We start from the raw sequence: 24,612 nt of genomic DNA on the forward strand, positions 1-24,612 counted from the left end.
AGTATGAGTAGAAATATACAAGCAAATTTAAAAATAAATTATTTGATGAGTTAATTATAATGTTCCAGTTTATAAATAATTAGTAATAATTAAAATTATATTTTTTTTCTTTTAAAAATAAATATATTTGAGATAAATTTAAAAAATATACAAATGACTATAATTAAATTAAATTTATAAAATAATTAAATATTAAATAAAATGATAAATTATTTTAAATTATAAATTATAAATTAATTAATTTATTAATTGTTAATTATAAATAAATTAAATTAAATATTATAATTAATTAAAATATCAAATGAAAACCATATGAAAATATTAAATGAAAAATTGTATGCAAGTTTTTTTAAAATTGTGGAAAGAATATAATATTATTGTGAAATGTTAAAATTTTTTAAAAAAAATTATTAAAATTTTAACGATGGAATGAAGATGTCCTTAGAACCCCGCCACCAGTGGCTTCGCTTCATTACGCTATCTTCGTGCCGTTGAGGAAAAAGATCTAACCAAGTTGGCACCCACTTGGAGAAAAAGGGAAAATAGTGGTGGAATGGAAGGCACAAAATCCCGACACGAAAGCCAACTAAACCCGTCTCCTTTTCTGGCATCGCGAATCGTGTCGAAGTAAAACCTCGTATCGTCCGCCAAAATACTATACCACACAGATCACGACAACTCAACCCCTGTTCCCGCCACGTACACGCAAGATCCTTACCCTACTTGCGGGCCCGGGATTCGCCCCAACCGCAGCAGCGGTAGATCGTGATTCGAGCGTAGTGGTCAACCGCAGCCGCAATCTTCGCACCTGGATTCGGTCGATCCACGACCACAAAGTCGCGTCTCCAACCAGGAGGCTCCACGCGTAGTGTTGGCGAAATATCTCCTTCCTGCCGGATTGTTTGGCGACACGCGTCGTGAGGATGGCGGCCAGTTGGAGTGGGGAAATATCCCAGCGGGTGGAGCAGGCCTCGCCATGCTACCGCGGCACTCGAGGAATCGGGTGGCCTAGGAGGCGTGGGCAGGATGACGTGGCCTGGATCTGATTTAAGGGTCGGGAGTCGACCGCTAGAGAGATATTTTCTCGTGGGTTTAGTCGAGGCGGAGGAGCGGACTGCTGCGGTGTGACTTACCGCACTCAAGGGCGAAGAAGAAAGCGTCGTCTATATAGAGAGTGAGAAAGGAAGGGGGTGTTTTGGTGGAGCAATGGGGTCTGGAGAGAAGAGGCGGAAAGTGGCGGAGGCGCACGCGGTGGTGGAGAGCCGGGATTGGGAGGAAGAGGAAGAGAGGAAGGAGGAGAAAGGACTAGATGAAGTGAGATGGGAAAAGTTCTTTCCGAGGATGCCGGTGAGGGTACTCCTCGTGGAAGGAGACGATTCCACTCGGCAGATCATCGCGGCGCTCCTCCGGAAGTGTAGCTACATAGGTTTGTTATTCCTGATTCTTTGGTGGATTCTTTGGATTGTGAATGTGTTCCCTGTCCGTACGTGATGTGATCTTCTCTCATATACGAAGGATGTATGACTAAATGGCGTCTGCTTGCAATTTTCTTTTTCTCTGTGAATTGCGAGATTATGGCTCTGCCTGCCCTGGTCGAACTAACTATGCTGATTTCTTTTTGTCTTTTGCTAATTGGTATGCGGCAATTTTCTATTTGAAAATATTTTTGTAACCATCTCAATGATCCGTTGGCAAAGGTTGCTCTATGAGCTTAGATTTTTTTTTTTTCTATTTATTGTTGTTTTCTCAGGATAGATTATAATGGTTTTGAATGGAGATTGGAATTGGATTGTTGGATGGGATCAGAGTTAGCATGAGTAGTTAACTTCTTTTCTACTATGGCTGTACTGGGCAAATAACTTCTTTTCTATTTATTGTTGGCGGATTTTAAACACTGTGTATTCCAATTGGTTATATGATCATTTAGACATGTCCTAATTTATCTGTCATTTGATCTGATTTAGTATTTTTATCACAACCACTTACGAAGTCTTTTTCATTTTGATGGTCGATTCAAAATGATGTTGCAGTTGTAGAGATCTTTATCTAAGGTGCCTAAGAACAAATTATTGAATGTACAAAATTAAAATTGCACAATCTTAATGGTAAGCATTAATGCTTGAATCTTGAATGTGAATAGTAAATTGTAACTAGCAAAAAGCCTGCATTGGAAACATATCTATCACTAATTTCTAAAGTTTAATTTGCAACATTTGCTAGTTTGATGAGTTTATGTGGATGAGAATACTAAGACAATGGCTCTTTTGCTTATAGATGTAAGAGTTTACTTGCTCTGAGATTTCTTTGGATTGCATATGCATAATCAGTGTTTTCATGGTCATACAACATGCAGGATATTTTTATTTTGAAAGTTTTTGGAACTTTCTGATGTCTAATTTTATTTTTAAGAAATGCATAAGCAAACTTTTGGATTCTCATTAGCTATGGCTTCTTGATTATGCATAAGCAAAGTAATCCTTCCTTTACTACTTTTCTTTTACACAAAAGTACAGGGCTATCCGACTAATTAACACAAATCTCCATCCTTTAGTGTTTTATGTGAATAGATAATTTTAGAGGTCTTCATATACTAGTCTAGTTCCATTGGTACCCATATATGATGAGTCAGTTTCAAGGTAATTTGTCAATTTGAATATCGATATTTCCTTACACTTCCTTTTTGTGTGTTCAACAGTTGCTACAGCATCAGATGGCTTGAAGGCATGGGACACCTTGCAGGAGAAACCCCAGAATATTGACCTTGTTCTGACTGAAGTTGACTTGCCATCAATTTCAGGTTTTGGTCTTCTTACCATGATAATGGACCATGATCCATGCAAGAACATTCCTGTAATAAGTACGTTTCAGTAAGATGAATTTTTTCTTCCTTTTTTAAGAAAAAGGCTGCAATTATAATCTGTTCGTGTATTTACTCCAAGGTTTTATTCTTGCAGTGATGTCTTCACACGATTGTATGGGCATCGTTTTCAAATGCATGTTAAAAGGTGCAGCAGATTTTCTCATTAAGCCGATCCGCAAGAATGAGCTTAGGAATTTATGGCAGCATGTCTGGAGAAGGCAGATTGTAAGCTTGAGTTGCACTGCAAGCACTGTTGTTTCCTAATTAGCCATCAGTTTTGGTCTAATATTAACAATTTCATGGTTTATCAGGTAAATGGAGCTGGCGAGATACATGAAATTCAGAACAATTGTGAGGTAAAGCATAATCAGAAATCTCATTATGGTAAAATGGAAGATTCTGTTGAGTGTGTGGCCATCAGGCAAGCAAATGCAGAATGCAGTGAGCAAGGGAGTGATGCTCATGTAAGATTTCCTTCCTGCTATATTTTTTGCTTTACTTTTTGTGGTTCAGGGAATGTGTGTTAATATTTTCTTCTAGCGGGAAATTAAGGTGTTAGAAGCACAATGAACGATTATAATTTGAGGAAAATGAACGCATAATGACTATTAAACAAAAAGAAATTATCCCTTCCCCTTTTTCATTCCATACCTTAAATATGTTTTACTACAATAATAAGTTAAATCTATCCAGTGTAGTTCAGTTCTTATGGTTGAATTTCTTGTCATGATGTTTTATCTTCCATCTTTGTTTTTGTTTATTTGTGCCAACATAAGATCCCTTTTCCTGCTTGGATGTTTTTTTTCTGGAGTGCTCCCGAGTCATGTGTTTTAGTGCAGGTTTTTGCAGTGACTTACGGCACATTTTGCTACATTTTGTGCAGAGTTCTTGTACAAGGTATGACATGGAAGCTCAAAGCGAACACAAGAAAATCGAGCTGAAGCTACCGATAGCACCTGGTGCAACCATGGATCAGAGTGGGCAGGCTATTCAAATGAGAAATGTATTCAATAATGAAAGTTCAGCTAAAGGTAACCATTCCCATTTTATAATTTTTTTTTCCTGATACGGTATTTGAAACTTCACATAACTGAAGTTTGCTGATTCTGAAAGACTAACTTTATAAGATGGCAGTGAATACAACGGTGGAGATGGAGGTGATACAAAAAGGGCGTCTTGACTGCAACAACATCGACAATGAAACTTATGGCCAGAAACTCCATCAAGACAGAACTTCCAAGGATGATGTTGAGTTGGTCCGTGATTGCACATGGAAGTCGAACTTTGTACCTCAATTGGAGCTCTTTTTGACACAAAACAAGGGGCCCTTCTCAGAGAAGCAAGAATGTGACAAATCAAGTGCATGGAACCATTCGAGTTTGTCTGCTTTTTCACTGTGAGTGTTTTATTTTGATTGACATCTGACTTAATCAATGATTGTCATGATAGTATTCTTTTTACTCTTTCCACTTACAGCAGGGTTTGTTGCAGATATAATAGTAAAACAGTCATCCCTACAATGCTGCAGCAGAAAAGCCTCGGATATGAAAGCAGTAGACTTAAGCCTGTTGATCCTTCAAAAATTCAAGGAATCAGAATCAATGTTGAAGAGATTAACTCTGCATTTGGGGGATCTAAAGTTCAAGATGGGAGGGCAGTTCAATGCACCCCCATCCAAGTCACCCCATTTTCACTTCCAATTGGAGATGGTTCTTTGGGTTTTGAGTGTACTAGCACAGTCATGCAACAAATGTCGCATCCACAGTCAGGTCAGTCTTTTTGGGATCCCACTACAGCATCCATATGGCAGGAAGCAGCCAAACAACCTCACTCTTCACACAGACCTGACCAAGAAAATCTCGATGTGGCTGATGGTAGAAGTTCATCTTACAGTTCGGCAGAAAAGGACGACAAAACTACTGCGCTAGATGAACGTAGGCATGTTACAGCAGCAGCTGGAGAAAGTGGGGGTAGTAGCAATTGCAATAGCAGCAATCTCAGTGGAACAAATGTCTTCTGGCCCATGGCAATGACGGGAAATGATGAGGGCAAAATTGCTTCTGATGGAACAAAGCCAGCAGATTGCCATGGCTTAACCCAAAGGGAATTGGCCTTGAATAAATTTCGACTGAAGAGAAAAGAAAGATGCTTTGAGAAGAAGGTACAAATGCAAAATCTAACCGTAAGGCTGAATCATTTCCTTTTCTCTTCTTTGTTTGAGACAATCACCGTGAACTTGGAAATCTTTCACAGGTTCGCTACCAGAGCAGAAAATTACTCGCAGAACAGCGTCCAAGAGTGAAGGGGCAGTTCGTTCGACAAGAAAAGCTCAATCCTCGACCAGCATTAGCCGGTGCGTTTTCATAGTGATTCAGCTGCTGGATAACTTCGCCATTGAACAAGAGAAACTAATCACGGTAGAGAGAGATAAAACAGTCATCCCTACAATGCTGCAGCAGAAAAGCCTCGGATATGAAAGCAGTAGACTTAAGCCTGTTGATCCTTCAAAAATTCAAGGAATCAGAATCAATGTTGAAGAGATTAACTCTGCATTTGGGGGATCTAAAGTTCAAGATGGGAGGGCAGTTCAATGCACCCCCATCCAAGTCACCCCATTTTCGCTTCCAATTGGAGACGGTTCTTTGGGTTTTGAGTGTACTAGCACAGTCATGCAACAAATGTTGCATCCACTGTCAGGTCAGTCTTTTTGGGATCCCACTACAGCATCCATATGGCAGGAAGCAGCCAAACAACCTCACTCTTCACACAGACCTGACCAAGAAAATCTCGATGTGGCTGATGGTAGAAGTTCATCTTACAGTTCGGCAGAAAAAGACAGATGAAAGTGCAGCTATTCTCTGGAGGAATGAAGGTTTTGATGATTTCCCAATAAACTATTTGTCACTGAAGGACCTTCGCAATCAAGTCATGTATGATATATTGCCACAACGGGAAATGATGAGGGCAAAATTGCTTCTGATGGCACAAAGCCAGCAGATTGCCATGGCCTAACCCAAAGGGAATTGGCCTTGAATAAATTTCGACTGAAGAGAAAAGAAAGATGCTTTGAGAAGAAGGTACAAATGCAAAATCTAACCGTAAGGCTGAATCATTTCCTTTTCTCTTCTTTGTTTGAGACAATCACCGTGAACTTGGAAATCTTTCACAGGTTCGCTACCAGAGCAGAAAATTACTCGCAGAACAGCGTCCAAGAGTGAAGGGGCAGTTCGTTCGACAAGAAAAGCTCAATCCTCGACCAGCATTAGCCGGTGCGTTTTCATAGTGATTCAGCTGCTGGATAACTTCGCCACTTACAGCAGGGTTTGTTGCAGATATAATAGTAAAACAGTCATCCCTACAATGCTGCAGCAGAAAAGCCTCGGATATGAAAGCAGTAGACTTAAGCCTGTTGATCCTTCAAAAATTCAAGGAATCAGAATCAATGTTGAAGAGATTAACTCTGCATTTGGGGGATCTAAAGTTCAAGATGGGAGGGCAGTTCAATGCACCCCCATCCAAGTCACCCCATTTTCGCTTCCAATTGGAGACGGTTCTTTGGGTTTTGAGTGTACTAGCACAGTCATGCAACAAATGTTGCATCCACTGTCAGGTCAGTCTTTTTGGGATCCCACTACAGCATCCATATGGCAGGAAGCAGCCAAACAACCTCACTCTTCACACAGACCTGACCAAGAAAATCTCGATGTGGCTGATGGTAGAAGTTCATCTTACAGTTCGGCAGAAAAGGACGACAAAACTACTGCGCTAGATGAACGTAGGCATGTTACAGCAGCAGCTGGAGAAAGTGGGGGTAGTAGCAATTGCAATAGCAGCAATCTCAGTGGAACAAATGTCTTTTGGCCCATGGCAATGACGGGAAATGATGAGGGCAAAATTGCTTCTGATGGCACAAAGCCAGCAGATTGCCATGGCCTAACCCAAAGGGAATTGGCCTTGAATAAATTTCGACTGAAGAGAAAAGAAAGATGCTTTGAGAAGAAGGTACAAATGCAAAATCTAACCGTAAGGCTGAATCATTTCCTTTTCTCTTCTTTGTTTGAGACAATCACCGTGAACTTGGAAATCTTTCACAGGTTCGCTACCAGAGCAGAAAATTACTCGCAGAACAGCGTCCAAGAGTGAAGGGGCAGTTCGTTCGACAAGAAAAGCTCAATCCTCGACCAGCATTAGCCGGTGCGTTTTCATAGTGATTCAGCTGCTGGATAACTTCGCCATTGAACAAGAGAAACTAATCACGGTAGAGAGATACTTCGATATCTAGTCGGTGGTTGACCTTTGTAGGTAGCTGCACTAACATAGTAGATAATGAGTCTTGTTTGCTTCTTGTGCTTCTTTTCACTCTTCCCTCAGGGTACTTCACTTTTGGTGAAATAATTGTTGGTAAAGACCTCAATGATAAGTAGCCTGTGTAATACACTCTTTTTCATATGTTTACCTAAAAGTGTTTGTTGTATATATCCATCCTTACCTTACATTATAATAAGCTCATTTGTTGCCTTCAATTTTTTGTTAATTATCTAAACTATGAGGAACCGAAAACGACAAGGTTAAAAATCCTGCGTGCTTGGATTGAGTCATTACGTAGGAAGAGGAAAATGATCAAACTTGAGGTTGCAGCAATTAAAGTTGCCACATTATTGGATCGACAAAGTTTGGCTGGACCGCTGTCACTTTATTCGATCAAACTTGAATTTATTTGATGTCGTTAGAGCTGGTCGACCGCTCACTGTCATTTCCATGAATAATTTAACTTTGTTTATTTTAACTATAATGAAAATCTAGATGACCATTGATTTAAAATTTACCTTTTTACGGGTTCAGCGACTATTTAGAAATACCGGCCGTTAAGTGGTAGAAGAGTTTCCTATATGATAAGTATAAATTTTAAAATTCAAGTATATCGATCGTCGAGTGGCCATTGATAGAAGAGTCTCCTATCTGATAAGTATAAACTTTAAAATTCAAGTTTTAAATTTTTCTATTAAGATCACTTGAACGGATAATTTCAAGTTGTCAAGTAGAACGAAGGAGCTACTCAAGACGATTGAGCTGTCATTTAGAACTTGGATGAATATGCTTGGGTTTAAATTTAATTCTGTCTTTGATAGGGATGACTGATCATATCAAAGTATGCTATGCTATGACATATTTGTCTCGATTCCCAAATATTGAGACCAAGAAATTTCAGTTCACCACTCCTGTACTGTAGCGGCGATGCATTTGTCGAAGTCCTCCGGAGTCATGGCGATGTTGATTGTACCGGCTACGCCTATCTTTATGTTCCAAAACAAGCAAAGATTTCTACAGACGACGTCAAATTTGATCTCGGCTGAAAACTGAGTCAGATAGAGGGACTGGTGAGCTGGCTGGAACAAGGACCAAGTCGTTATGACCCGGAGGGGGGGCTTTGAGCTTGGAGTTGTAGACATGCGCACACCACAGACAGAGCCAATGGGAATATTAGAACGAGAATAAGGAAGGAGATCTTTGACGCAGACACTCTGACGCTCCCATTTTTATAATGGAAAATAGTAGCCGAGGCACTCCGACGCTCCCATTTTTATAATGAAAAATAGTAGCCGAGCTAAAATAGATAAGAAGATAAATAGTAGAATAATGGAATTTGAATGTCTTTGGATCCGTTGACGTACCTAGCCAATGGAGAGGACTCATATTTTTATATCATCTCTCATAACCTCTGTAACAATGAGGCGGCAGAGAATGTCTGATGTCAAAATATATCGAGTGATAAAGTATATACAGTATATGTCAAAATAAAAGAATATTCTCTGATGAGTAATTGTTATTTTCTGAGAAGTTGTTACGATTTCCTGACAATACCATCTCTTAGAAGAGATCTGGCTGACTCTAGGTTCGGATGAATGCATGTTGAGATACTTGCACGAGAGAAGTGGGGAGTTATACCTCATATGTTCGATCGACTATAGGGTCGTCCTAGTATATACTGAGAGACTTGCATAGGAAAAATGGGGAGCTGAGCCCTGTATATCGATCAGTTATAGGATCTGACCGACTATCTGTTGAGAAACTTACAAGGAAAAGTGGGTAGCTAAGCCTCATATATCTGAGCGACTTTAAGACCCGACCGACTGTATACTGATAAATTTGCATAGGAGAAATAATTTTGATTATCATCTAAGCTTAATTTTGACCATCATATTATATTGACTATCAATCCTATATTAGAAGGGGAGCCTTGGAGCAATGGTAAATTATTACTTTATGATTAAAAGGTCACGAGTTCGAATCCGGGAAACAGTCTCTTGCAAAAAGCAGGGTAATGTTGCATATAATGGATCCTTCTCCGGGACCCCATATAACGAGAACTTTGTACATCGGAGAAGGACCCCATATAATAAGAACTTCATGTACGAGACTACCCTTTATCGATCCTATATTACCTTTAAAGACCCTCATAATACAATTGTCGTATCTTAATCATTCAAGTACCAAGTGCTCGATCATTCACATTCGCTGTCATTATTAGTTTCGCACATCTTTACGTCACTCGAGTAAAGTAAAATATTACATTAAATCAAGTTCGATTTTGTGATTAATTAGTGAAATATTAACGACCGAGCAAGCGTCGTTGGTTTCACTTAGGCACTAGCCGGCTCTTGATCTTCTCCACCTCCTTCGTCCCCACCTGGAAGGCCTTGGTGAGCACATTGTCCGGCACTGTCGGGCTGGCCGCGAAGAGGGCGGCGGCGATCGACTGTGTCCCCGGGAGCTGGCTGTTGAAGGCGGAGATGGCGGCGGCTGGCTCCGCCCCGTTGTTCTTCTGGAAGTGGACCAGCCCCCTCGGGAAGACGAACACCTCGCCCTTGCCGATGGTCTTCGCCACTAACTTGTTGGCGGTGGTGATGAATCCAACGTCGAGGGCGCCGTCGAGGACGAACACAACCTCGGTGGCGCGCGGGTGGGTGTGCGGCGGATTCAGCCCGCCCGGTGCGAAGTCGAGGCGCGACAGGGACACGCCGAGCGTGTTGAGGCCGGGGATCTTCTCCACGTTGGCTCCCGTCACCAGCAACCCCATGGTGTTGTTTGTGGCGCCCGGCGTCGCCAGCCCCGCGAAGAAGAAGTCCGCCGCCGTCACGTTCGCCGGCGCCTTGCACGCAAACCCATTTAGCTTCACACCTGCACGTACGAAAATATGCATGCATGAGCTAGCAATTCGTAATAATATAATTATCTATCTAACCAATTAAATTAAGAAGCCCAAAAAGAATTTATTTTTACAAAAAATTACTTGAGTTTAGATCCGCGACGCAAAAATCCTGAAGAAGCTCAGGATCGGCAGCGATGGAGCAAGGAGGAGGGCCGACGAACAAGAGGAGGAAGCAGAAGAGCAGAGCAGATTTGGTCATGCTGCTTCTTGCTGTGCTCGATAACTTTGTATATGTGCGAGAACTTGTGATGGACAATTGGACATATATGCATGATGGTGGTATTTATAGTGTTTCATTTAGGGCTTCAAAGAAATGGCTAGAAGGATTTTTTTTTTTTTTTTTTTTGATTGATTGGCCAACCTACTGCGTAGATATTGATTGATTGGATGGGAGTTGAAACTTGAAACGAGATCAAGTTCTTGGCTTGCAAGATGGGAGACAGATTATTGTTGCCGGATAAGAAACTTCATCTACTGCTGTTTTTTTAATATATACCCGACGCTAACTAATTGAGCAAGCGACATATATATGCTCTTTAATTTATTTCTCTCTTTTTTTTAATCCTGCATTTACCATTTAATTTGCGAGTGTCTATATATATTAATTGAATAATAGGTCTCTTCAACAAATTATATATGTTTATAAATAATAATAACATTGCATATTGTTTATTAAGCATAGTAATTATGAAATGACCATAAATTTACCCAAGTAATGGGCGGGCTTTGTTTTAATGATTTAAATATCACAATATCAATCGTTTAAAATTAAATATTATGCATATCCATCTTGAATTTCTTCTTTGCAATTTTTAATTTTAGGGTCTTATCGTTATGATGGATCATGTTAACCAGCTCCGTCCAAGAAATAGACGACATCAAACGATGCATCTTATTTTGCATACTAAATGAATTTCATAACAGGTAATTAGTAAAGATGTCTTTTATTTTGGGGAAGATAAAGATATCTTTTATAAATGAGAGAGAGAGAGAGAGAGAGAGACAGGAGAGGAGAGAGAGAGCCTGGAAATTAAAAATAAGAGGTATGGCACATTGGCATCGTATAGTGTAAACTTGACAAAAGGTTCATACAGGGTCGTCTCAACCATTCTTGAGGCCCTAGGCGAAAAAAAATTTAATATTTTTTTAAATAAATATTAGAAACATTTAATTTTATTAGTTATAGGAAAAGGTGAAATTTGTCACCCTAACAGCCCAACACGACCAATCCTACGACCATCTGTGAGGAGGTAAATCGGAAAGCTGCAGTTGGCCACTGTATGGAGAGCATTTTTCTTGACTTTGCCGAGATTCGACACCTTGCCCATTGTAACAATATCTACCCGTATAGCCAACTCAACCGTATCCCGGAGGCGACATTTAATTTTGTTAATAAAATTTAAAAGGTTGTTTCATATATTGTCAATGATTATTTATACAATTAGTAGCAGTGACCAACTAGGCCACAAAAACTTTATCTTGTGTCAAACCTCACTTTTTTATTATTAGTAAAATTTAAAAAATAAAAATTATTTTATGTTATCTAATTTAGAAACAATAATAAATTATTGTAATACTATTAATATAAATTTTAATTATAATTTTTTTAAAAAAAATATCAATCATTTTTAACTTTGAGGAATGAAAGTTTTGACACAACAATAAAATTATTGTATGTCCTAGAAGAAATAAGTTCGAGTACTAAATATAATCATTATGTATAATAGGCTCTTCCTCGGAATTCCTCATTCACGGGAGTTTCATGAACTAAACTGTATTTTTATTTATTTTAACTTTGATAAATTATTAATAAAATTTATTTATCTAAAAATATTTAGCTAAAAAATATTCATCGTGGATTATTAAAAAAATGAAATAAAAATAAAATTTAAGAAAGAAATAATTTTACATTTAGAATATGTTTTTGACTATTAAAAGTGTGTGTATATATATAAATTAAGTGTAATCAATAAATATATCATAAAAAAATTTAAAATTACTAATTAAATTTTAATAAAAAAATAAAAATAAATTACTAACTAAATTTAATTTTAATAGTAAAAAAATTAAAATTATCAATTAAATCTAACACGAGTAAAAAAAATAAAAATGATTCAAATTTAATCTATAAAAAATTTAAAATTTTTGATCAAATATAATTTAGATAGTAAAAAATTACAATTACTAATAAAAATAAATCTCAACTAAATTTTATTTTAATCATAATTTTAAATATTTAATATCCATATTCATATGTTTTTAAATTAATATTCATATTTAATTTACATAGATATATATATGTAAAATTTGTGGGTCCCAATTATATTGGGGCCCTAGGCATAGGTCATAATGGTCTATGCCTTGAGCCGGTCCTCGTTCATAGCTTGAGAGAGATTGACAAAAAAAAAAAAAAAAAAAAAAAAAAGGAAAATGAAAGGAAGAAACAGATCGCAAGTTCAACAAATTAAACAAGCGAAGACTTCTCATACTCCCTCATTGCTTGCATGACTTGCCATGTCAATGCTCCTTCCGTTTGAAACCATCTCACTACTAATCAAAATAGAGAACGTTTTTTAAGTCCTCTCGGATGGTGCAATAAAGATATAGGATATGTTATATTTTATAAAATTTTGGGATCGAAATTTTGCGCATTCAATTTTATCTTTCCTCATGTCTATACTAATGACTAATAGTCATCTGTAATTTACCTTCTCCGTGTTAGCTTAGTGACGGATTTACGAGAACGCTTTGGGCGAGCAAATTATTTTTTTTTCCCACAAAATAGAGTACTTTTAAGTCCGAGATGTTGACATAGTTGGTATGTGTATAGATATTTATTATAATAAACTCCCTACGTGTAATGTGCTCTAGGTGAAATTTGAATCTCGTTATCTAAAAATTTCATCCCATTTATTGCCATCGCACTATAGCTCCAGGGGCACTGAATGAGTAATCTTGCATCTTGACATGGAGCCTACTATATTTGAGAAAGTTCCTTTGAAGATATAATGCGCAGGGGCATTTGCGAACAGATGGCTACGTTGTTTGAGTGTTATTTTGATTTTGCATAGGAAAGATTGTGGGTAGGAGATGTTCCACAAACATCGTACTTGAAGCTCTGTCTCAAGCACACGAAGCAAGGAGAAAACTTGAGGACCTGCCAAGAAGGTAGCGTCAATCCTTAGATGAATAAGTAGCTTCAATTCTCGATTCTCAATTAACCAATTGCCGTCAATAAAGTCCCTTGAGATCCTGAGATACTCATACAAAAGACGTCTTTATTTTGAGGAGTTTTGGTTGCCTAAAGAACACTAGACATGGAGTGTTGTGTTTTCCTTCATCCACGCTGAGAAAGATTGTGGATTGAGGTCGATTTGAACAATATATTTAACAAGCTGTATCATACTTTTTCTTTCATTTTATACAGATTTTAGCTTGAGGTATTTTGCCCATCTTTGGTAAACATCAGTTTTGGACGTTTTATATTAACCAGGAACGATGCAATTTCGGATGGAAAGAGAGAAGGAAAAAAAAATCTCTCTGAAGATCTCTGCAGGGCCGGCTCAAGGCATAAGGCCTATGCCTGGGTCCACAAATTTTACATATATATATATATATCTATGTAAATTAAATATGAATATTAATTTAAAAACATATGAGTATGGATATTAAATATTTAAAATTATGGTTAAAATAAAATTTAGTTGAGATTTATTTTTATCAGTAATTGTAATTTTTTACTAGTTAAATTATATTTGATCAAAAATTTTAAAATTTTTATAGATTAAATTTGAATCATTTTTATTTTTTTTACTCGTGTTAGATTTAATTGATAATTTTAATTTTTTTACTATTAAAATTAAATTTAGTTAGTAATTTATTTTTATTTTTTTATTAAAATTTAATTAGTAATTTTAAATTTTTTTATGATATATTTATTGATTACACTTAATTTATATATATACACACACTTTTAATAGTCAAAAACATATTCAAAATGTAGAATTATTTCTTTCTTAAATTTTATTTTTATTTCATTTTTTTAATAATTCACGATCAATATTTTCTAGCTAAATATTTTTAGATAAATAAATTTTATTAATAATTTATCAAAGTTAAAATAAATAAAAATACAGTTTAGTTCATGAAACTCCCATCAATGAGGAATTCCGAGGAAGAGCCTATTATACATAATGATTATATTTAGTAATCGAACCTATTTCTTCTAGGTCATACAATAATTTTATTGTTGTGTCAAAACTTTCCTTCCTTTAAAAATGATTGATATTTTTTTAAAAAAAATTATAATTAAAATTTATATTAATAGTATTACAATAATTTATTATTGTTTCTAAATTAGATAACATAAAATATTTTTTATTTTTTAAATTTTACTAATAATAAAAAAGTGAGGTTTGACATAAGATAAAGTTTTTGTGACCTAGTTGGTCACTGCTACTAATTGTATAAATAATCATTGACAATATATGAAACTACCCTTTTAAATTTTATTAACAAAATTAAATGTCACCTCCGGGATATGGTTGAGTTGGCTATACGGGTAGATATTGTTACAATGGGCAAGGTGTCGAATCTCGGCAAAGTCAAGAAAAATGCTCTCCACACAGTGGCCAACTGCAGCTTTCCGATTTACCTCCTCACAGATGGTCGTAGGATTGGTCGTGTTGGGCTGTTAGGGTGACAAATTCCACCTTTTCCTATAACTAATAAAATTAAATGTTTCTAATATTTATTTAAAAAAAATATTAAATTTTTTTTTCGCCTAGGGTATCAAGAATGGTTGAGACGGCCCTGGATCTCTGGACCAAAATAACTGGAGAGGAGGATTTGTCTCAAAGTTTGTAGGTTAATATAATGAAATAAAAAAATTTTGGTGAGATGGATTATGTTATCCTTGTAAGTAAATCAAAGAGCTAGATTTCCTACGCAGACACGGTGCACGCTAGGCGAGATTGGCTTGCACCTATGGTGTCTAAGTAGTGACAAAGGATCAAAACTCAAAAGTACACAATCGCTAATAATGGAAAAATGATTTACTAGGATCAAAGCCCTTATTTTGGTTTGCATCTATGGTGTCTTAGCGCATCCATGGAAAAATGCACTACAACAAACGATCTTGGACTTCGAGTGTCATGCAAACATAGCTCAAATTGCAGTCTGTACACTCTGCACAATCGCTAATAATCTCCGAGGGAAAGATTTTCACACAATCCATTGAAGAAAATCTAGATGAAAAAAGAGAATCAAAGAAACTGTGCTTTTCCTGTCAGCGTAGCTATACGTTCTCATACAAAAAAAAAAAAAAAAAAAAAAAAAAAAAAAAATTGAGCACAGCAGAATCTCCAAACAGCTAAAAATAACATGCGGGCATTTACATTGGGAGGGGAATGTCACGTCTCGAGAATAAAGGAAAATTTTCATTCTCCAACTTAACATCCTCCCAGGCAAGACAGCATTTTTCATACTAAATTGTATTCTACTCTATCAATTTGCAGCCGTTAATATACGGGTGATCATATTTGATGTACTTGGTCCAGTATAGCCTGTATTTAGTCATTGCCAACTCCAACCAGGGTTTCATGTTCCCATTGTAATGGATAACAGCAGCATTGTGTATATCTGAGGGATCAATACTAGGGTTATAACCCAAGCCAAGTACATGCCATGATTTGTCCAGAGGATGCGTCAGCTTATAGAATGTCAAAAGTCCTGGAGGAAGTGTCCCAAGCTTCCACAAGACCCTGTCTTCATTCTAGACACCAGAAAGGTAGCAAATAAAAAAAGAGTTAAACCATAGTAACAGAGGAAGATTAAGTACAGTTGTCTTCTCGTGAAATAGTCAATGAGAAGACATGAATGCAGTAATCAATGATAGAAATGCAGCTGGAAATTGGGATCGTTTATATCAGCATAGTGGTTCTCATAGCCAGACTATAAAGTACAAGGTCTAAATTGCCAAGGACCATAAATGCACATCAACATTAAACAAAATATTGAAAGGCAATAGAAGGTGACAGGACACGACTGAAACAGAATACCTCCTGACTAAGCTCTAAATTTGATACAAATAAAATAATTGGTCCAGTAGGCTTTCTCTATAGGCTCAAAGACTTACATTTCAGTTTCATATTTTACCATTCCATTAGGAAGTAGGAACATGAGTGACCTTCATTGAGGTATGATTGATAAAGAGAACTATACATGTGATTTGAAAGAGAAGTGCATTAGCTATGGAAAATGAATGTAAAAAGAATTTTACAGAAAGGCAACTTTTTTCAGCAAACAAAGAAATCTTTAGAGTAAAAACACACCAAAAAGTTTTCTAAGAGTGCAGGCCTATAGTTGCAGTAATCAAGTAATCAAACACATGAATAATCATAAATACTATGCACAAACAAACTATGTCAGAATTTACATACATTATGATTCGTAGTGTACATGTTAAACCAATGCAGAGTAAATTTATACGTAGCAATCATCTATCCTCCTCCATATAGAATACAACTTAAACCAAACATCATGTATAATTGCAATCATCCATGCTTCATATAGTATAATGCTAAATCAAAATTAATGTAAATTTGTATAGGATTATGCAACAAAATTAAGTGATTATGTAACATATTTGCAATGCTAATGATTATTATATTCATTTTTAATAATAATGAAGCAAGTGATTATGTAACAGACAAATATGATATGTTGCGCCCCACCCCCCTCACGCGCCCACGTGTGCGCCCCGGATGGCAGCGGGTGCCCCAGCATAAGATCGGCAAAGCTAATGATTATTGTATACATTTTTATTTAAGCATGATGTCCATCTTGTTTTTTGAAACATCATATGAAGCTAAAAATAAACAATGAGAAACTTTCCTTTAACTTACCATATTTTGCCATTTGTGATATATACCAGTTATATCTTTCTTCTTCCACTCTTTAAGATCAAACACATTCATCCCATAAGCCCAACCGCATGCATTGGGATCAAAGTTGCGAGCAAGATGAGGATTTGAGAAATTGAGATATTTGTCAAAGCGATGGAAACTCTCACCACATGTCTCCACTGCACCATTGACATTTCCTTTAAGGTCAACAGACCATAATGCAGTCAGATCCTTCTGGACAACAATGTCATCATCAAGAAACAGAATTTTATCCAACTTGGGATAAACCTCTGGAAGGTAGAACCGGAGATGGTTCAGCATAGACAGATACTTTGGGTTTCTGTACTTTAAATTGGAAGAACCTGCTGACAGAGTTGTTGGATGATCAGCCTTAAAATAGTACTCTTTCATGGCAGCAGATTCAAGCTGTCGCAAAACTGGACAATATGAAGAGTTCAGCCATTTGAAGTCATCAACATTTTCTACATGAATAGTCGCATTGCCAGGAGGATTTAATAAAAACCACATGTTCATTGCTCCAAAGTTCAATTTATCAGTCACAAGATGAAATACATGTTTCTCTGGTTCCTGTAATTATAATAACCATATGTGCATGAAAATAGTGGATAATCAATTTAAAACATCAAATCAGGAAACGAAATGATACTACCTTAGTGTTCATGATTGTTGAGTTCACAACTACAGATGCAGCTAAAACATTATCAGAGAAGAGAGCATAATGGTAATGGTTTTGACTTTCCAGATTTTCACTCCGCGGAAACACCCTTTTCTCTGGAGGAAGGAGGTAATAGTCTATAGTCAGGCGCATAGACAAGCAGTGAATGCCATTAGGTATTGTCTTTGCAGCCAACTGGCTAAGGAATGTGCTCTGCTTCTTCAAGCTCCTAACTTGGTCATCTGCAGATTGAAGCATCACCCTAAGCCTTTGAATCACTGCCTTACAGTCATACAATGCTTCTCTAGCTCTTGATAGTACTTGACCCATGGCTTTCATTTTCACGGGAGCACTGAACATTTTGCATGTTAAATTAGAAGAATTGTTATATATAGAAGAAACATGAAAAGTAACTCACCTATGATGGAGGTCAGCATCAGTATTGGCCTCACCAACTGCACGTTGACTTTCCTTAATGCTAGTCAGTAATTCCTGATAAAGATCAAGCCTGTTCTTTGATTTAGCCAGTACTGTGTAGATTCTAGCCATGATTATTTGGTCACGCATCAACCTAACAGTCGAATCTGAATTTTCATTTTCACTGTCGCGCCTCCATATACTATATTTTCCCAGGATAGCAGAGTCCACTACTTTTGAACGTTCAATAGCAGCATTTTCAAGTCTAACCAATGCCTCATCATCCTGCTTAAGCAACTCTATTGCTCTCTTTTCCCGTCTCTTTTCTCGCATTTGCTAAAGTATAAGAACATAGCAAAAAAGAATAAAAAAGAGTTAAGATGAATAAGAAAAAGCATTAAGCAATTATTGATCATCAGAGTCCTAGCAAGTAAACATTTTCTCCAAGCCAAATCATTTCTCCGTACATGATCAAATCTATAAATGGTCATTTTCTCTAAATTCCATTCCTCCAGGCAAGTGTAATATTGATTTTTAAAATGAATAATATTCCTTAAAAGTTATACAAAAAAATGCCAGAACCTAACAAAGAAAAGTAGTAATTATCAAACAAGTTACCCTTCTAGCAATCTTCGCAGGTGAGTCAACATGTTCGTGTCCATCTGCATTAATGGGAACTCATTTTCTCATTTGATAATGCAGGATATGATAAAAACTTAAGTAAATAGAAACAATGAAGTAATATTTACCCAAAGTATCTTTACTATCTTTATTCTTAGTCCCCATGGGACCAAGCCTGGTATCATCATCCGATTTTGCAGAATTTCTTTTTTCAACAGTTGATGCATTTTGAGGTACCTTCAAGATGAAGATAGGAAAAAATCAGTATACACACTTAATAGCAGATTATATAAAACTTGATAATTTGGGAACAGAGCCAATAGCATATTCACCTCTGTCACAGTTGAATTATCAACATCAGCAATACCAGCTCCATCAATTTGCCATGAAGAAGATATATGGTGTGTTCTGAGATAATCAAGACTCCACTGTCCCATCTCACGCTGGCTTGCAGATATTAAATCCACCACCTGGAACAATGTAAACTTGAGAGTTCATATAGCCAGTGCTGCACTAGAGACTCATCTTTGAGTCAGGAAAACAAACTTGTATGTTGTTTAATCATATATATAGAACCCGAACTAGGTGAATCAAACAGCTAAAGTTATCAACACTAAAAATACAACAGATTCTATAAAAATCATGCACTATAAACTTGAACCAAATTAAAATAATCATAGAACAGAAAACAAAGAAATTTAAAACATTTGATATATCTCTTTACTTTCCAGTAAGAAATGCAATGTGCAGATTCCATAATAGCTAGCAAACTACATAAACGAGGCACCGAGTAAGCTAATTTCACCATCTCTTACAAGAAACTAACCTCTTTTGTCAGAATCGGTTTCAGGTGCTTGATTATCAACTGTTCTTTCCAATCCGGAGTCTGTATAATAGTCGGGGAGTATGGATATATTGAAAAAATAGAGCTGAGTGTCTTGACAAGTAAAACAATAAAAGGAAAAAAATGTCATTCTACCTTTCTTCCTAAGAATCCTGAAGTCCCTGTATCAAAATTAGAAAAATATAATTTAGAAGGTATCCAGAATTTCTGAGATATCATACTGAAAAGCATAAAAGGCGGGTTTTCTCTGAAGAGTATAATTTAGTAATATCTAGTGCATCTTCTTCATCTACCATTTAGTTTTTACCCTTCTGCATCGTATAATCTGAGTTGAGGTTTCCAACATAACCATAGTTATTGAAAAGGGATAACAAATAGATGACTGTGCTAAGTAATCCAGTGATTATTCATACTTAAGTTATGTGATCCATATATAATTTGACATGATCATTCAATACTTTTACACGAGAATGAACAGAAGATACAGATGGCATGTTTATCAATTTAATGTATTTCCTAGTACAAGATGTTTTCTATCAGCTTATTAAATTTAAAGAAAATCATTCATTTGCAGTACAGTTGTCTAGTATTGAGGAACTAATAGCAATACCCTCCATACAGTTCTATCTGCAAGTAACCTGTACAACTCAAAACATAAAATTCGAGTGAACCTCAGTTCACCCCACAGTTAGTTTTTTATTAAAAAAAAAAAGTGTACACCAGCTCTTTCTTTGTCTTCTGCTTTAGGTTTCATGTCCTTGGACATAATTGATTCATATTCAACAATACCAAATTAATAATGCCTGGTTTAGGTATACATTATCTGGTATTCTTTGAAAATGCACTAAGCATAAACGTCAGAATGCGGAAGCGACAATAAATAATCGGGGATAACGAGTAGACAAGCAATGTAAGCGAGAAAATAGTCGGATCTAAGCGGACAGAGGTCCATCATAATTTCAAGATCTCTAAAGAACAAAACCCTCAAAATAGCAACCGAGCAGACAAGTTCGATTCAGATCTGAGTGTTTCAGGGGTTATGATATTGAACCTCAATGAGGGCTGACTAAAGAAGATGAAAGTCTTCAAAACACAAGAAAAATTAGGTGAGAACTTGATGACTCACTGGAGGAGATGGGGATGCGAGTACTGCCGCGCGTCGCAAAGAAGAGCAAAGGAGCGAGAAGACAGAGGAAGAGCAACGGCACGACGGGAGGCCGGCAGCCTCCGCCGCTGTTTCGCCTCCCGCCGCCTCCCGCCGAGAGGAGCCGCTTGGACTGCGGCATCGCCGACGAATCCAACCCCCGCGGAGAGGGAAGGTTAGGGAAATGGATATGACGACTGCGTTTAACTGGAACACGATTGCTATTCAACTCCCGGCGAGATTGGGAATTGCTGGTTTTGGGTCTTGTCGAAGAAGCTTCGAGTCAAAGAACAGGCGGCCTGATAAATAGGGCTCCAGAAGTTCTCCGTCGGGTCGGGTCGGGTCGGGTCCACAACATGGTGGAATCCTGGGTTTGGCTGCTGATTTTTTTTTCCCTTGAAGACTCCCAACATACGATCCCGGTGAATGAATTGAGTATTTTTGGGCATTTTTTTTTTTTGTTTTTTTCGGTTCCTACGTCATCAGTGCTAACGTGTCAATAAGCTGAGCTGGATTGGCTTTAAAAAAATTGTGATTGGCTTACAAGAATCCGTCCTTCAAAACACCTATTAAGGCCTTCATATTTTAAATATCCTTAGAATAATTTAATTTTTGTAGTCCTTCCTATATTATTATAAAGATTAATTGTTAAAAAAAAAAAGGATGGTCAATGAGTATGCTAAAAGACAACCGTACACTAATAATAAGTTTATAGAAATTTTATTTCAAAAACCGTACGCTAACAGAGCTAAGCAAAAAAAAAAAAATACTAATACATTGTAAAGATAAAATGTAGGATTGCTAAGGTAAATTAATATGTTATTGATCTAGTTGAATATGTGGAATTGACTTTTGTTGAAATGGAAGAGTCAAAGCTCATTCAATTGCATTACAAATTAAATTTTATTTTTTAAAAAAAAATTATGAGAGTCCTCGTACGCACAATGAGACGGATTTGAAGGTTCAGTTGGATCTAAAACAATAGCCTAACATAATAACTTTCTTTATCCGCTTTCAACATGTTATCGTTATATTTCTGGCGCGCCACGGTTTGTCGTTGAAGAGGACGACGAAAGTTCCGCGAGAGCCGGCGGTTTAGAAGAAAGAGTTGCACAGATGGCGTCGATCGGAACCCCATGCAAACTGCTATTTCTTGTAAACCTTGCAGATAAATTCTCTTTTTCCGTTCTCCGAACTGTTGGAAAGCTGGCGAAGGATCCATGGAGTGGTAGGTGAGTAATGTCGACCTCCACCCTATTTAAACGTTTGCTTGTCGGCTTCCTTGCTTGAAGACGCACGATGGAAAGCAGCTTCTCCTTCAGCTCGCATCCTCGCTTCCCGCCGACCACCGCGGCGGCTCCGCAGTATCCGACTTCATCCATCGACGAAGCCCTTCCCCAGATCTGCCTCTTGGTGCTCTCCTTCCTCATCGTCGGCGCGCTCCTGAGCGTCTCCTTCGGCTCGGGCTTGGAGGAGGAGCAGGAGAATTTGGCGCGAAGGATGATGGAGAAGAAGAAGAAGCAGGGACTCAGCCCCGAGACCGTGACTTCGTTCCTGCTCGTGCCGTTCGGAGCCGCGGGATGGGGACGCGAGGAGGCAGGGGAGTGCGCCGTGTGCTTGGCAGAGTTCGGCTGCGACGACACCTTGAGGGTGCTGCCAAGGTGCGGCCACGGCTACCACGCGGAGTGCATCGACCCGTGGCTCCTCAGACATGCCACGTGCCCGCTGTGTCGGAATGACCTGGCGTCGCTGCCGGCCATCGCACCTGGCCGCCGCCATGTCATCGACGTTCCTCACGATCTGTAGAAATTAACAAAAAGGTTTCAGTGGTTTAGGAGACATTCTGATCATCTTATCGCTCGTTAGCTGTTCGAATGTAGCTTTTTTTATTCGTCCCATTCAATCTCATTCAGCAACACGCTGATTTGGATGATTAGAGGCCATGTTTATCGAGTATAAATATTTACTTGTGCAATGTAGTGCTCTGTAAACTTGTATTTTCCTGTTTGCAGGAAACAACATTGGCAATTAATTAGTTGATCCAGTGTGCATTTGAGAGATTTATGCGAACTTGATCCATATGCATTGCCTGTACATCGGTTTCAAGTAATTCCTTTAATTTGGCAGTGGGGGTTTCAGAAACTAGTAAACACAAGCTGGAGTTTGCAAAGGACGTGTAGTAACGTCCGAAGGTTTATAACGAGATGTACCGTGAAGCAGAACTGCATTGCCATTGCAGAGATGCCGAGCCAGCAACTTCTCCTCCTCTTCCTCCTCCCTCTTCTTCTTCTTCTCCATCCAGGAAACGCCCAAAATCCCAACCCCAAACTCTGCTCGCCCGATGATCAACTTTCCCTCCTCAAATTCAAATCCGGCGTCTCTGACAACACCACCACCAAGGTCCTCTCCACATGGAGGCCCGCCCGCGATTGTTGCTTCCACTGGAAGGGCGTTCGCTGTAACCTCACCACCGGCGCCGTCACCAGCTTGAAGCTACATTGTTCCCAGGGCTTGAAACTTCAAGGCGCCCTCTCCCCTGCCCTCGGCTTCCTTCCGTCCCTCCGAGTGCTCGAGCTTGTCGGCTGCAAGCACATCAATGGAACCATCCCCAGGAACCTCCAAAGGCTCACCCAACTCCAGCAGCTCGTCCTCGACGACAACAATCTCGAAGGTGAACTCCCTTCCCTCTTGCACAGACTCTCCTCCCTCAAGAACCTGTCCTTGTCCAACAACAGGCTCGCCGGAGAGATTCCCAGAAGCTTGGGAACGCTTCTCACTTTACAATCCCTCGACCTCAGCCACAACAACTTCTCCGGCTTCATCCCCAAATCCATAGCCAACCTTCCTGCCCTACAAAACCTTGATCTTTCCTTCAACGCGTTCACAGGCCACCTCCCTGTCAGCTTCAAGAAGGGCCTCCCCGCTCTCAATTCCATCGACCTCTCCTACAACAATCTCACCCTTAGAACCATCCCGAGTTGGATACTCCACCGGAAGAACCTGACCGACGTCAACCTCGCCGGGCTCAACCTGACCGGCAACTTACCGGAATTCCCGCCCAACTCTACCTTGCGATCGCTGAACGTGTCAAACAACGAGATCCGCGGTGAGATCCCGCGCAACATCTCGAACCTGCAGGAGCTGGAGACGCTGGATCTGTCAAAGAACAAGATCGCCGGCAGGATCCCGTCGACTCTTCGCCTCGTGGAGGGGTTGCAGGTGCTGGACGTGTCTTACAACAGGCTGGTGGGGCCGATCCCGCGCAGGTTGGAGATGCTCAACAGCTTGGCGCGCGTCAACTTCAGGAACAACAAGCTCTGCGGAAGAATTCCGCACGGAGAGTTCTTCAGCAAACGTTCCGCCAGGGTTTACGCCAACAATCTGTGCCTATGCGGTCTGCCTCTGAAACCTTGCAGCAATATCATTCCTTGATAACATCGATTAGGAAGTCGGATTTCTCGGCTCGATTGGAATAACTGATGTCGTGAATCGGAATACGTACGTCCCTTAAGCTTCTAGTTAGAGTTAAATTTGATAAATAGAGTCGCCTCTAGTTTTTGTTAAAGAACATAGAGAATTTATATTATATATATCTATATGATAATTATCGAGAATAAAATATATTCTGTTCGTCAGATTACATTGGAAGGCGTAGAACAAAACTAGTATATTTGGTAGTATTAAGAACAAGATTATGGCACTATTTGCTTAATTTGGTGTCGATATTAATCTAGCAATGGAGTGATAGTGGGTTAAATTTCATCTATACTATTAAAATGAAATATGAAATGAGTTTCATTTAAAACACTTGAAAATATATAAATGAGATGATTCTTGAGTAATGTTTCATGTACGACACGTCAGCAAAATAGACATGTAATTTGGAATCGAAAAATCTCGAAAAAATAAAAAAATAAGATTAAAAAAGAAAAATG

The 24,612-nt window shown here is 38.3% G+C and overlaps 5 protein-coding genes across 6 annotated transcripts; 3 read left to right on the plus strand and 2 right to left on the minus strand.

Moving 5' to 3' along the window:
* The first annotated feature begins 1,098 nt into the window (after positions 1-1,098).
* On the plus strand, positions 1,099-7,336 carry LOC122038146 (two-component response regulator-like PRR95). Of its 2 annotated transcripts, XM_042597763.1 has the most exons (9): positions 1,099-1,426; positions 2,696-2,857; positions 2,955-3,085; positions 3,172-3,324; positions 3,744-3,891; positions 3,995-4,256; positions 4,337-5,021; positions 5,114-5,201; positions 7,043-7,336. In XM_042597763.1, the coding sequence occupies exons 1-9, from the start codon at positions 1,207-1,209 to the stop codon at positions 7,066-7,068; spliced, it is 1,875 nt and encodes a 624-aa protein (XP_042453697.1). In that variant the 5' UTR covers positions 1,099-1,206; the 3' UTR covers positions 7,069-7,336. The 2 variants fall into 2 exon arrangements, with proteins under 2 accessions (XP_042453697.1, XP_042453698.1); XM_042597764.1 differs by lacking the exon at positions 7,043-7,336 and having other exon boundaries at positions 1,105-1,426; positions 4,352-5,021; positions 5,114-5,280.
* A 1,952-nt stretch (positions 7,337-9,288) lies between these two features.
* LOC122011666 (germin-like protein 5-1) lies at positions 9,289-10,318 on the minus strand. Its single transcript, XM_042568042.1, has 2 exons — positions 10,152-10,318; positions 9,289-10,039 (listed from the first exon to the last, which is right to left on the minus strand). The coding sequence occupies exons 1-2, from the start codon at positions 10,267-10,269 to the stop codon at positions 9,498-9,500; spliced, it is 660 nt and encodes a 219-aa protein (XP_042423976.1). The 5' UTR covers positions 10,270-10,318; the 3' UTR covers positions 9,289-9,497.
* Positions 10,319-15,427: 5,109 nt separating this feature from the next.
* On the minus strand, positions 15,428-20,966 carry LOC122038147 (polygalacturonate 4-alpha-galacturonosyltransferase-like). The gene is made up of 10 exons (XM_042597765.1): positions 20,660-20,966; positions 19,669-19,694; positions 19,516-19,575; positions 19,022-19,159; positions 18,818-18,926; positions 18,687-18,730; positions 18,070-18,404; positions 17,646-18,003; positions 16,976-17,563; positions 15,428-15,843 (listed from the first exon to the last, which is right to left on the minus strand). Exons 1-10 carry the CDS (start codon positions 20,817-20,819, stop codon positions 15,568-15,570), a joined length of 2,094 nt encoding a protein of 697 aa, XP_042453699.1. The 5' UTR covers positions 20,820-20,966; the 3' UTR covers positions 15,428-15,567.
* Positions 20,967-21,717: 751 nt separating this feature from the next.
* On the plus strand, positions 21,718-22,483 carry LOC122005700 (E3 ubiquitin-protein ligase ATL9-like). The gene has a single exon (XM_042560827.1). It carries the CDS (start codon positions 21,977-21,979, stop codon positions 22,481-22,483), a length of 507 nt encoding a protein of 168 aa, XP_042416761.1. The 5' UTR covers positions 21,718-21,976.
* A 435-nt stretch (positions 22,484-22,918) lies between these two features.
* Positions 22,919-24,109, plus strand: LOC122005706 (LRR receptor-like serine/threonine-protein kinase FLS2). The gene has a single exon (XM_042560839.1). The coding sequence runs from the start codon at positions 22,919-22,921 to the stop codon at positions 24,107-24,109; it is 1,191 nt and encodes a 396-aa protein (XP_042416773.1).
* The last annotated feature ends 503 nt before the right edge of the window (positions 24,110-24,612 follow it).

Source organism: Zingiber officinale, chromosome 1A (assembly GCF_018446385.1).
Source record: "Zingiber officinale cultivar Zhangliang chromosome 1A, Zo_v1.1, whole genome shotgun sequence".
Classification (NCBI taxonomy): domain Eukaryota; kingdom Viridiplantae; phylum Streptophyta; class Magnoliopsida; order Zingiberales; family Zingiberaceae; genus Zingiber; species Zingiber officinale.

Bases quoted from the DNA above. Each gene is read 5' to 3' on its own strand.
- LOC122038146 (XM_042597763.1), top strand. From the start codon at position 1,207: ATGGGGTCTGGAGAGAAGAGGCGGAAAGTGGCGGAGGCGCACGCGGTG. The intron at 2,858-2,954 runs GTACGTTTCAGT...TTATTCTTGCAG, and splicing joins CAAGAACATTCCTGTAATAA to TGATGTCTTCACACGATTGT. The intron at 5,022-5,113 runs GTACAAATGCAA...AATCTTTCACAG, and splicing joins AAAGATGCTTTGAGAAGAAG to GTTCGCTACCAGAGCAGAAA.
- LOC122011666 (XM_042568042.1), bottom strand. From the start codon at position 10,269: ATGACCAAATCTGCTCTGCTCTTCTGCTTCCTCCTCTTGTTCGTCGGC. The intron at 10,040-10,151 runs GTAATTTTTTGT...TCGTACGTGCAG, and splicing joins CGTCGCGGATCTAAACTCAA to GTGTGAAGCTAAATGGGTTT.
- LOC122038147 (XM_042597765.1), bottom strand. From the start codon at position 20,819: ATGCCGCAGTCCAAGCGGCTCCTCTCGGCGGGAGGCGGCGGGAGGCGA. The intron at 19,695-20,659 runs GTGAGTCATCAA...ATTTTGATACAG, and splicing joins TCGCATCCCCATCTCCTCCA to GGACTTCAGGATTCTTAGGA. The intron at 18,004-18,069 runs GTGAGTTACTTT...CAAAATGTTCAG, and splicing joins GATGCTGACCTCCATCATAG to TGCTCCCGTGAAAATGAAAG.
- LOC122005700 (XM_042560827.1), top strand. From the start codon at position 21,977: ATGGAAAGCAGCTTCTCCTTCAGCTCGCATCCTCGCTTCCCGCCGACC.
- LOC122005706 (XM_042560839.1), top strand. From the start codon at position 22,919: ATGCCGAGCCAGCAACTTCTCCTCCTCTTCCTCCTCCCTCTTCTTCTT.